At 40.3% G+C, this 12,245-nt stretch overlaps 2 protein-coding genes and 1 pseudogene across 3 annotated transcripts in view; 2 read left to right on the plus strand and 1 right to left on the minus strand.

Annotated features, from left to right (window-relative positions):
* Nucleotides 1-1,756: 1,756 nt before the first annotated feature.
* Nucleotides 1,757-2,677, minus strand: LOC306783002 (olfactory receptor 51E1-like; the record flags this gene model as incomplete). Its single annotated transcript, XM_079276525.1, has 1 exon — nt 1,757-2,677. One exon carries the CDS (start codon nt 2,675-2,677, stop codon nt 1,757-1,759), a length of 921 nt encoding a protein of 306 aa, XP_079132651.1.
* Nucleotides 2,678-10,214: 7,537 nt separating this feature from the next.
* LOC306783580 (olfactory receptor 11H2-like) lies at nt 10,215-11,141 on the plus strand (the record flags this gene model as incomplete). The annotated part of the gene is made up of 1 exon (XM_079277288.1): nt 10,215-11,141. The coding sequence occupies one exon, from the start codon at nt 10,215-10,217 to the stop codon at nt 11,139-11,141; it is 927 nt and encodes a 308-aa protein (XP_079133414.1).
* A 1,066-nt stretch (nt 11,142-12,207) lies between these two features.
* LOC306783581 overlaps nt 12,208-12,245 on the plus strand; it is a 5,199-nt pseudogene continuing 5,161 nt past the window's right edge. Inside the window, exon 1 of the transcript in view lies at nt 12,208-12,245. This exon is cut by the window's right edge and continues 44 nt beyond it. The product of the transcript in view is annotated as an uncharacterized misc_RNA (transcript).

Consider the following 12,245-nt stretch of genomic DNA (forward strand, 5'->3'; position numbering starts at 1 on the left):
GGGTGGCGGGGGTAGAGGCGAGGCAACGCAATCTGACCGAAAAGGCCCAGACTAGAGGTTTGAACGCGGGGGCCCGAAGACGCTCGCGCACCTCGGAGGGTTGGATCCCCGCTCGGCTATAGACGAGACTGGTGACTAGTTTCTTGGTGGAGAAAAAGGTACCGTTGGAAAAGCTGGTGTCGGTGACAACAGACGGGGCTCCCGCCATGACGGGCCGGCATGCAGGCTTCATTGCGCAATGCAAAGGTGACCCAGACTTCACAACATGTCCACATCACCACTGCATCATTCACCAGCAGGCGCTGTGTGCAGCAGCAACCGTCTTTGATCACGTGATGATCCAAACATATCAGAGATGTGATACCTCTGACTTTCAAATGTTGAAACAGATTAACAGAAATAAAAGTTGCATGTTTAAATATGTATGTGTAGCTATACCATCATTGTTGTGGAAATCATTGTGAATAATTATTGTGAGGAATAATTAAGTGACATATGATCAGACAGTGTCTTCACTTATATTATTAAAAGGTGATCTGTGCAACTTTGTTATTCAGGACGTTTCTATCAAATAAGTAGCCCTTCGTGCTACTCGGTACCCTTGAAGTAGCTCTCAGTTTAAAAAAGGTTGGTGACCCCTGCTCTATATGAACCAGGCTCAGTGTAGTCCTGATCCTCTGAACCAGTCTCAGTGTAGTCCTGATCCTCTATATGAACCAGTCTCAGTGTAGTCCTGATCCTCTATCAGACCTCCATCAGTACAGAGACCATCAGAGAGAAGATGGTCTGTTTCTATAGAGTTGTTCTTGATGCTCGTCATCGGAGCCACCGGGTCGGATTCTGGTGAAACCAGATGAACTCATGCAGGTTCACCAGAACCTCCTTCAGCTCAGACTCTTTATCATCTTCACACTGAGTTATTGATTACCCATCTGAGGCCGTCTTCTTTGTTTTCATGAATGTGAGGCAGCTGCACACTGTAAATGAGCAAAGTCTACAAATAGTGCTAATAATAACTAAATGCTTTCTTTGATTCATTCTTTTTATTTTTTCACAATACAATTCAAAACCTTGTTTTTGATTTGCTGTCAAACACTGAAAAACTAAAGTTAAAGAGAAAACTCATGAGTATAATTCAAGAAATGATTATTAAACAGCAGCAACAGTATGGTTTATGGTTTATGTCGTTGATGTTTTCCAACACAGAATTTGACTCCACTTTTCCTCTCAGGGCACCAAATGACAGAAGCACACGCTGTTGATTTAACGAGACACACAAAAACAATGATATCAATAAAGTCCATCAGAAACTAACAATTCAGAGTGTCGATAGAATAAAAATGTTCTCTTGTGTTGTTACAGTCACCCTGATGAAGCGCTCTGTATTTAGAGTTGGAGTGTCACAGCCGACTGTTTTTAACTACTATGATCACATTGTTGGAGCTGATGGTGCTTGATACTGTGGCACATGGACACTTCATGCTACATGCTACGTGCTACGTGTATTACCTACAGGCCACAGTGTAAATGATCTCTCCATCACTTAGAATTGTTGAGACTAGATAGTTTAATTTGATGTTACATTCTAATCTAATCTTTAACCCTTACAATCACATGTCTAATATCTGTCTCATATATTTCTCCTGCGTTGTTCTTTCACATCACTATATTCAGAGGACATGCATGAGGGAGTCTCCGGTCTGTTCTCCGTCTTATTAAGGGTCCTTGACTGGAAAAAGATTGAGACACTTCTGCATTAGACCGTTTTGCAGAACAATCCACTCAGGTGCTTATAAATTTCTTTCATTTTCAGTCCGTATATGATCGGATTAAAGAGAGGATGATACAGAATCATTTGTAAACTCAATATAAATTGTATAGTTTTGGGAAAATCAGCGTCCAGTCGAACTGAAACAACATCATACATAACCAAACAAGAAAAGCTGATTAGAACCAGCAGGTGAGGTAAACAGGTCTGTGCAGCTTTGCTCCTGACTTCTCTGCTGCTTCGATAGGTTATTTCAAATATCTTTATGTATGTAAAAACTATGAAGAGCAAGGGGAGGAGTACCGCATTTACAAGCACGATCAAGCCGTATATGTTCAGCAGTTGTGATCTCACACAGTGAAGTTTGTGAACTGTGCTGTTGCAAATGATTCCTTTCAAAGTAAAGCTACAGAGTTTTGTAGAAGCATACTGCGGCATCGGCACTGACATCTGACAGCCAGGAACAATCCAAGCTGCAATCAGGAGGACTTTAACAGTGTTTTTTGTCATGATAGTTGGATACTGCAGAGGTTTACAGATAGACACATATCTGTCATAGGCCATGACTGACAACAGGAAGAACTCTGAACCAGCCAGAGTGTAGTATATAAACCACTGGAAGAGACAGGCCGAGTAAGATATCCTCTGTTTCTCAGATAAAAAGTCAACCAGAAGCTTTGGGTAGATAGCAGTGCTGTAAAGAACAGAGTTGATTAATAAAGCTGCAATAAACATGTACATAGGCTCATGGAGGCTTTTGTGAATCACTATAATGCACACAATAGTAGAATTACTGCAGATTATTAGAAGATATGCTGTAAACATGATCACAAAGTACAGGAATCCGTATTTGTGCACTTCCACATGCCCACCAAGAGTTATGTATGTCACATTTGATTCAGCATCCATTCAGGATGTCTCAAACTAAATGTTATGAATGAATGAAGAAGAGATGTATGCAGGTTAACGAGGCTCAGAAGGAAAACATGAACATTATTCACAAACAAAGTCACAATTGCAATCAACCAGTTTGAAAAGCTTTCACAGTTTATGGAAGTTGTCCATAGTACATATATCAACATGGATCAACTAAATATACTGTTAATAGTGTTCATACAAGTCCTGTGGTCTCTTCAGATAAAGTCAAACATTCAGTCAACAGGTCTCCACTGACTGAGAGCAGACTGAGGAAGCTGCTGAACTTTTATCAGGTTGTTCTCCAGCACAGACAACAACAACCTGTGCACACAAGGTCCAAAGGGAGATACGGTGTGTCACAAACAGACTACATGTGTTGGACTGTTGTGTTGCTAAGTTATCCCCGAGCCCAGACTTCTAAACGTATCAAGTATCTCTAGTATTTTAAATGTTCCATTATTTGGTGTTGCACACTTTTGAGGTCAGAGAGTTCAGGACACACTGACATGACATGCAAACATCCTTTTCAAACATATATTAAAAAGTCTTTAAGGGCGGATATTTAACTTCACTGTCTGTTGGAGGGACAACCAACATAAAATAAATTCTCAAGAGCAATTTCTGAAGGGAACACCAAAGGTGCTGCCAAAAGTCAGGAAATATTGAATGAAAGACGTGTTTGATGGGATGATTGGGTGTCGAGGAGTCGGAAGAACGGGAGGCAAAGGTTGGTCGTGGTTGTGATCGGTTGGATGATTGGGGGCAAGGTTTTCTGCTTCATCATCCCCCAAAGTAACTTGACTGGACTCTGTGTGAATGGACTCTTTGGACGTCACTGCAAAGGAAAAGCTGAAGACATGTAAACAACTTCTCCCTCAGTGTGCGTCACCAACATGGCCGTTAGCTTGGTTTGCTGGCTAGCTAACTTAGCTTTGTTCCAAATGTAACGTTATGTTATCTGATAAAACACACAGGCCTAAACCTAACTAAGTAGGTTAGTCGTCAAAACCTAACTAAGTAGGTTAGTCGTCTAAACCTAACTAAGTAGGTTAGTCGTCTAAACCTAACTAAGTAGGTTAGTCGTCAAAACCTAACTAAGTAGGTTAGTCGTCTAAACCTAACTAAGTAGGTTAGTCGTCAAAACCTAACTAAGTAGGTTAGTCGCCTAAACCTAACTAAGTAGGTTAGTCGTCAAAACCTAACTAAGTAGGTTAGTCGTCTAAACCTAACTAAGTAGGTTAGTCGTCTAAACCTAACTAAGTAGGTTAGTCGTCAAAACCTAACTAAGTAGGTTAGTCGTCAAAACCTAACTAAGTAGGTTAGTCGCCTAAACCTAACTAAGTAGGTTAGTCGTCAAAACCTAACTAAGTAGGTTAGTCGTCTAAACCTAACTAAGTAGTTATATTGTCTAAATCTAACTAAGTAGTTATATTGTCTAAACCTAACTAAGTAGGTTAGTCGTCTAAACCTAACTAAGTAGGTTAGTCGCCTAAACCTAACTAAGTAGGTTAGTCGTCTAAACCTAACTAAGTAGTTATATTGTCTAAACCTAACTAAGTAGTTATATTGTCTAAACCTAACTAAGTAGTTATATTGTCTAAACCTAACTAAGTAGGTTAGTCGTCTAAACCTAACTAAGTAGGTTAGTCGCCTAAACCTAACTAAGTAGGTTAGTCGTCTAAACCTAACTAAGTAGTTATATTGTCTAAACCTAACTAAGTAGTTATATTGTCTAAATCTAACTAAGTAGTTATATTGTCTAAACCTAACTAAGTAGGTTAGTCGTCTAAACCTAACTAAGTAGGTTAGTCGCCTAAACCTAACTAAGTAGGTTAGTCGTCTAAACCTAACTAAGTAGTTATATTGTCTAAACCTAACTAAGTAGTTTTTTCGTGTAAACCTAACTCAGTAGTTATATTGTCTAAACCTAACTAAGTAGGTTAGTCGTCTAAACCTAACTCAGTAGTTATATTGTCTAAACCTAACTAAGTAGTTATATTGTCTAAACCTAACTAAGTAGTTTAGTCGTCTAAACCTAACTAAGTAGTTTTTTCGTGTAAACCTAACTAAGTAGTTATATTGTCTAAACCTAACTAAGTAGTTTAGTCGTCTAAACCGGCCCTAATCCACCTGGGGCAATATCGACTACATTAATATTATGCCGACCGGAAAGATCGGTGAATTTTCAGCTAAATCTACGGAGTATAAGGAGCGCCTTTAAAAATAGGGAGACCCCTAGGCCGCATGTGATCTTTGCCCACGTTGTACCTGGGAAAAGGGCGCTCCCTTCGGACCTTCGGTCGCCGAGGAATGATTTTCCAAAGTTTCGGAAGAGTTTTCCCAATTGGCCCTTTACCGCTTGTGGCCACCAGAGGGCAAAATCCCAGGGACGTGCGGGACAAAAAGGGACATTCGGGAACCCCACAAAATGCTGTCCCTTTTTCGCCCAAACCTCCAGGGACAAATCGGGATAAAAGTGACATTTGGTGGGACGAATGGGAAGATTAGGGACGATTCATGGCCACCTCAGAGGGATTCAGGATTGACATTTTAAACTGCAGTATCTTCTCAACCGTTCAATATCCCGCCCTCAAACGTAGATATCTTGGACCAACGTTCAATTGTACGGAAACAATGTTGTGGGACAAATGTTACCATTTGGTCAGTATGGTTGGGCCACATGAAAATTTCATTATAATTTAGTCGGAATGACACTTTTTGAGTTGTAAATAAACTGACATTTGACCTGGAAGATCTCTACAACCCTTTGGGCTAGGAAGCTGAAATATGGACTGTACTATCATCTTAAAGTATCACTGGTCTATAAAAAACTGGTCTTTAAAGTATCACAGTTCACTGGTATGAAAATGAAAATGATTGGACTGACTGGAATTCTTTCAAATCTCAGGCAAAGTAAGGCAATGGCATTGATTTTGCCTAAAAGTCAAACTCGTCCAATTTGATTGAAACTTTGCACACCTGGTGGGCTGTTCCCAGGTATGCCCCCTCATACGTTTCAGCCTCCTAGCCCAAAGCAATTTGAGATATTTTTTGGGAGAGATGGGTGGCTTTTATGTCATATCTGTTGGAATGATTGGCCTACAGGTCATTTCAACCTGTAGTTGAAATGACCATTTTTCGGTTATAAGGGTTATAAGTTCCCTTATAATTCAAAAACTGCTATTTCGAGGAGCTTTTTGTCTTGGAAATGGCAGTTCCCTTAGCTAAAAGGGCCATTTCAACTACATTAAGCGTGGATGTAAATAAGAGACTTTGGATTCACTCAAAGTCTTTACAGCTGGTGTAGTATCTTCCTCTCTTTAATCCTTCATCATATCCAGACTCAAGTTGAGAGAAATCTCTGAGGACCTCCAGGTGCTGTTGTGTCAGGTGACATCACACCAACACCCGCTGTTTTATCGCTGATGTCATTTTAGAGCTTCGTCAGCTGTTTTATATCCAGGGCCGGACTGAGAGAATAATCTTTTTTCAGTGGAGGAAGTACTCATGTTTGATTGTTTACGCAAGTAAAAGTACTTATACCACACTGTACAAATACTCAAAGTAAAAGTACAGTTTCTCCACCAAATACATGTTTCTATCTTTCCACCAGTGGTGCGCCATCAGGGCCAGCAAGGCCTTCTCTGCTAGCCTAAACAGAATTAGCAAAGTTATAGTTTTTTTACAATTTAATAATTTTTCTTAAATACACTACATGTATTATAATTTATCAAATTATGTTTACCTACTGTCTTCCTCAGTTGCTCTGCTTCCAGTGCAGCTTGTTTTAAGTAGAGCTTTTATCCAATCAGATCTCACCTCTGTGTCTCTAGGTAGAACAGAGGCCTGCAGACTCACACGTGAATTCCTTTACACTTTAAGTGAATGGAGACGATATTGTTGATTGTCATAGTGTTCAACCAATCAGATCTTTAGTTTGACATGTTGGGCGTATTCTTTGACGTGTCAGCACCTGCTACCTGGCCTACAAGTACGTCAGCATTACGTGCAGCTCAGTTTTCAGGTGCAGCGCTGCAGTGAGGTGGGATTAAACTCTTTATCAACAAAGAAAGGAGGATGGAGTTTGTCTTTAAACTTTAAGTTTGTTTTTTTACAGTTAATATCTGAATGGCCCTCGAGTGTGGAGGTGTTCCACTGCAGGTCTGCTGGATTGATTTGTTGCTCTGTTGTCTTATGAATATGTGTGACTGGTTCTTGTGAGTTTGTTCTTGTCATTGTGTTCATTATATAGATTTGGACTATATGCATTGTCCGTTAATTACGAAGCATACCGTCATGCGTGGAGTTATTGTTTGTTCAGCTAGTTTAGCGTAGCCTCCCAGAAGTGCGGTGCCTCAGCTGTCTTTTGTTTTTGTTTTTTTTGTTCTGGGTTCAGAGGTCACACAGCACGTTCTCTGTTACGTGAGCGCAGTCCACCGAAAGAACATTATATTTCCCACAATTTAAGCTTCTGCATTTTCCAAACGCACTAGTATTATTCAAACGTATAAACAAATAACCATAGCTTGCGCGCCATCATGAGATTATTAGGAGATGTTTCAGCTGCAGGACAGCACTGAAGGCCCAGGTATAAAATGCACCGCCCGCCATAGTTACTATTGGTCCACTCCGTCTGTATGTATTTCATTAACATATATATGAACATATATTCCTCCTCTTCCTGCAGAAGTGCACTTTATTCTGACAATAAAACAAGAAGAAGAGTTCTAGTCGAGCCGGATCATCATCAGAATGTCTGAAGTATTCCAGCAGGGCCACGATGTGACATCAAAGACTCCTTCAGGAGGTCAAAGAGGTCAAAATGTGGTAAGAAAGTTATGTGTGTGTGTGTGTGTGTCCGATCGGTATGATGCAATCTACTGAGATAACAACAGCTGATGAAACACTAATGAGTGTCTAGTGTGTGTGAACCTCAGGGGACGGCCTGAGTACAGCCGCTCTGCAAACAGCTAATTATCACCCAGTGGTCACAGTGTGGCGGCCTGAAGGGGCCTCAAGGGCCTCAAGGGCCTCAGTGATCAGAAACAACTGAGCCAACATGTTCTATCTTTACAAACAAACCAGGACATGGTAAATAGTGCTGTAACATGTAATGATGTCAGAGGTGGTCAACAGATCCACTTCTCCTTTGTCCTTTGAGAGCAATTAAACTCACAAACCCAACTGTTAACAAACACTTCAACAACAGCAATACAACACAACACAATACAACACAATACAATATAATACAATATAATGTAATATAATGTAAGTTGTAAGACAGGTTGGGGGCTAAAGGTGAGAAGGAAGTCCGTGTTTGTTTGTCATGTTTTTAGGAGTGCTCCTACATTGGTGACCCTGAGTCTACTGGACGTTTCCAGAGACGAACATGACGTGCTCGCAGTTTCGCTCAAGCTGCTGGAGTTTTTCCGTGTGGTTTGCTGAAGCACAGTTCGCTCTCAGAGACTATCTTACGGTCTTACGACGTCCCAGGGAACATTCCACACCTTCCCAGTCGGCCCTTCGTCCTCACAGACCGAAACCACCAATGCAAAGAATTGCGAAAAGGTTTTTCTGCTTACCTTTATGTTGAGCTCATGGCACGTTCAGTCTGTGAGCGAAGACAGGTCTCCGCGCTTGGGCCTGGTCCCTGTGGAGTCGTCCTCGCGGTGACTCGCCAAGGACAACACAATGGGACCACAGCATGAACCCTTACCTAGTCCAAGTTCTAATTTGATAACAATACCACAGAAAATTTATATTTTACACATGTTTGTCTCAGGGTATGTCTAGGCGTTTTCCAAAAAAGGCCATTTAGAGACCGACTAACTAAACTACATAGTTAGGTTTAGGAAACACAACTACTTAGTTAAGTTTAGGAAACAAAACTACTTTGTTAGGTCTAGGCAACACAACTACTTAGTTAAGTTCAGGAAACTAAACTACTTAGTTAAGTTTAGACAACAAAACTACTTGGTTACGTTTAGGCAACACAACTGCTTAGTTAAGTTTAGGCAACAAAACTACTTAGTTAAGTTTAGGCAACAAAACTACTTAGTTAAGCAACAAAACTCCCTGGTTAAGTTTAGGCGACAAAACTGCTTAGTTAGGTTTAGGCAACACAACTACTTAGTTAAGTTTAGGCAACACAGCTACTTAGACCGGCACGTATTCGTCTACCTCGATGACATCCTGATCTTCTCCAAGAACCAAGAGGAACATGTGCACCACGTTCAGTCCGTGCGTCAACGCCTACTGGAGAACTCGCTGTTTGTGAAGGGGGAGAAGTGCGAGTTTCATGTTCCCACGGTCTCATTCCTGGGTTATATCGTCTCCCGGGGCAGCATCCAGATGGACCCCGCTAAGGTTACTGCTGTCACTACCTGGCCTGTCCCAAGCTCCCACAAGCAACTTCAAAGTTTCCTGGGATTCGCCAATTTCTATCGGAGGTTCATCCGGAATTACAGCGTGATCGCTTCCCCACTCACCGCCCTCACCTACTACTTAGTTAAGTTTAGGCAACAAAACTACGTATTTAGGTTTCGACAACAAAACTACTTCGTTAAGTTTAGGCAACACAACTACTCAGTTAAGTTTAGGCAACAAAACTACTTAGTTAAGTTTAGGCAACAAAACTACTTAGTTAAGTTTAGGCAACACAACTACTCAGTTAAGTTTAGGCAACAAAACTACTTAGTTAAGTTTAGGCAACAAAACTACTTAGTTAAGTTTAGGCAACACAACTACTCAGTTAAGTTTAGGCAACAAAACTACTAAGCCATGGATGAATTATGTCACTCTTCCCGTCGGGGGTCAGATCAGAAAACGCTTCTTTGTGGCGTCATGGAACCAACAATATATTCAGTTGTTTAATTTTGGAGAGCTTGTTATCTCCACATATTTGCACAGCTTCTTACACAAGTCATGGCATGTTTATGGCCTAAGCGTTGTAATGTATGTTATTTATGAATTCGTAATTTGCTGTATTTAATATCTTAAATAGTTTCAGGACTTTAAACTGCGTTTGTATGAAATTGTACAGTGTAACTTGAAGTTGAACCTGACTATGTGCGTTGTATTGTGGTTAGTGCACATGCAGGTCATTAATCAGGGCATTGCACCAACCCTGCGACAGCTCTCAATGCAATGTGGGAAACAAATTGATGTTTTAGGAGGCGCAAAATCATATTAATAGAACACAGACTGACACAAACAAAGTTGAACACCAATGGGTTCAGGCCTCTAGAGTTTGATAAAGTTATTCAAAACAACTCCATGTGAAAGAGTTAATGAGATCCATGGAGGGTGAGGAAAGGTCATAAGATAGTTCATCTGACTCAAACTGTTCACTTTCTTATATCTGAAGATGAGCACACACCTCATGCAGTCCGAGGTCAGGTATCTGTAGATCAATGTGACAAATACATGTTCTATATTAATGCCATCCTCATAGTGAGGCTTCTTTTATCAGTGCATTCATTGATGCTTGTTAAACAGTCTACCAGTCTATGAAGTCAGGGTTTAAATGATGACACTTTCAGTGGATGATGAATTTAATGTAACATATATAACTCTTGGTGGGTATGTGGAAATGGGCAAATACAGGTATTTTTATTTTTCTATCATGTTGACAGTATATATTCTAACAATCTGCTTTAATTGCACCATCGTGTACCTTATCTGGATACACAAGAACCTCCATGAGCCAATGTACGTCTTCATTGCAGCTTTGCTACTGAACTCTATTGTTTACAACACTGCTATGTACCCAAAGATGTTAAGTGACTTTTTATCTGAAGAACAGCTCATATCATATTCAGCATGTCTCTTTCAGTTTTTTGTATATTACACCTTAAGTGCTTCAGATTTCTTCCTGTTGTCAGCCATGTCTTATGACAGGTATGTGGCGATATGTAAACCTCTGCGGTATGCAGCCATCATGAGAAGAAGCACCGTGACTACTATTCTGGTTCTAGCTTGGCTTGTGCCTGCTGGTGAGATGGCAGTCTCAGTAATTCTGGTTACGAACTCAAAACTCTGTAATTCAGCTTTGAGAGCATTGTTCTGTAACAATTCACTTTACAAACTCTTCTGTGAGAGTTCGAGAGCACTATCTGTATTTGATGTGCTGGCGCTGCTGAGCATGGCACTCTTCCCTTTGCTCTTCATACTGTTTACATACACCAGAATACTTATAATATCATATAGAAGTGGTAGAAATGTCAGGAAAAAAGCTGCACAGACTTGTTTACCCCACCTGATAGTTTTAATCTGCTTTTCATCTTTGTGTGGATATGATGTCATTGTAATTCGACTGGGATCTGATTCAGATTTCATGACGACTTTACAAGCGTTTCTCTATTATCCTCTATTGAATCCAGTTATATACGGACTAAAGGTGAAAGAAATCTCGAAACACCTGAAGAAGTTGTTGTGTGAAGCCAAAGTGATGTAATGTGCTGAAAGTACTGATACAGTAATCGTGATGTTAATGATGCCAATGAGCACTTATTGCTCCTGGGACATGAATCCACAGATGTGAATGTTCAGACCTTTTGGGAGGAAGAACAATCCTCTTTACTGTTCGTCATGGAAACAGAACAATGCAATGACTTCTCAATGTGCTGCAGTTATTCAACAATAAGTCTTCGTTACTGTCAACTGCAGCTCTGTAAGTCAGTCGTGTAATCCAAAGAGGGAGCGTGTCACTTTAAATGGCCTCCTCCAATGTTTCTCCCATCAACGTGCCACATTTGTTGATCAAGTTTGATATAACGACTCGTGAACGGTGCATTCACTGCAGACGCCACTGTGGGAAATCTGCATGTTTTCATGCGGCTGTTTTGTCCAGAACTCCCTCGAAAAGAGATTTTGAATTTCAGTACGTCATATTTGCGGAGAAATAAAGGTTGAATATAAAATATAACAATCCCATCAACAGAAAATAAATAATCATAGAAATAAGGTACTGGCAGCATATTTCATCAGTACCAGAGATGTCGAGTAATGTCGGCTTCAACTGGCAGGAATCAGGAATCAGAAACGGTTTATTGTCGAGTTAGTTTGCACATACAAGGATCTGTCTCTGTGATTAGTGCATGACATTAAATACTTTGACATTGTAGAATCAATCTAAAATTGTGAAAATTTACAATAAAGTATGATTAACAGACAAACAATATGTGTTAAGTATGTTAAACTAAGTGTTAGTTAAGTGTTAAGTGAAGAGTTGTAAGAGTACGAGTCAGTGGGGTCCAGAACAATTAAGCTTCTGGTTTAACTATAAATAATGAAAGTTTTTCATGAATGACAAATTAAACAAAGAACTGTCAAGAAGTAGACTGTGAGCATGTGGTAGTTATCATATCATATGTATAGGAGCCCCGTACATCACATGGACAGAGAGTCTGGCCTCATGAGAAACCGTTTACTGCTGAATAATAAAGAGACCATGCTGCTGGAGGCTGATGTCGTTTTTCCAAACAGTGTCTGTAAAAGGAGGCTTTGATTAAAACTGAATGATGTCAGGCCACCAGACCTGTGTCTACATTGAACTGTG

Source organism: Melanostigma gelatinosum (assembly GCF_949748355.1).
Source record: "Melanostigma gelatinosum genome assembly, chromosome: 10".
In the NCBI taxonomy this organism is placed as follows: Eukaryota; Metazoa; Chordata; class Actinopteri; order Perciformes; family Zoarcidae; genus Melanostigma; species Melanostigma gelatinosum.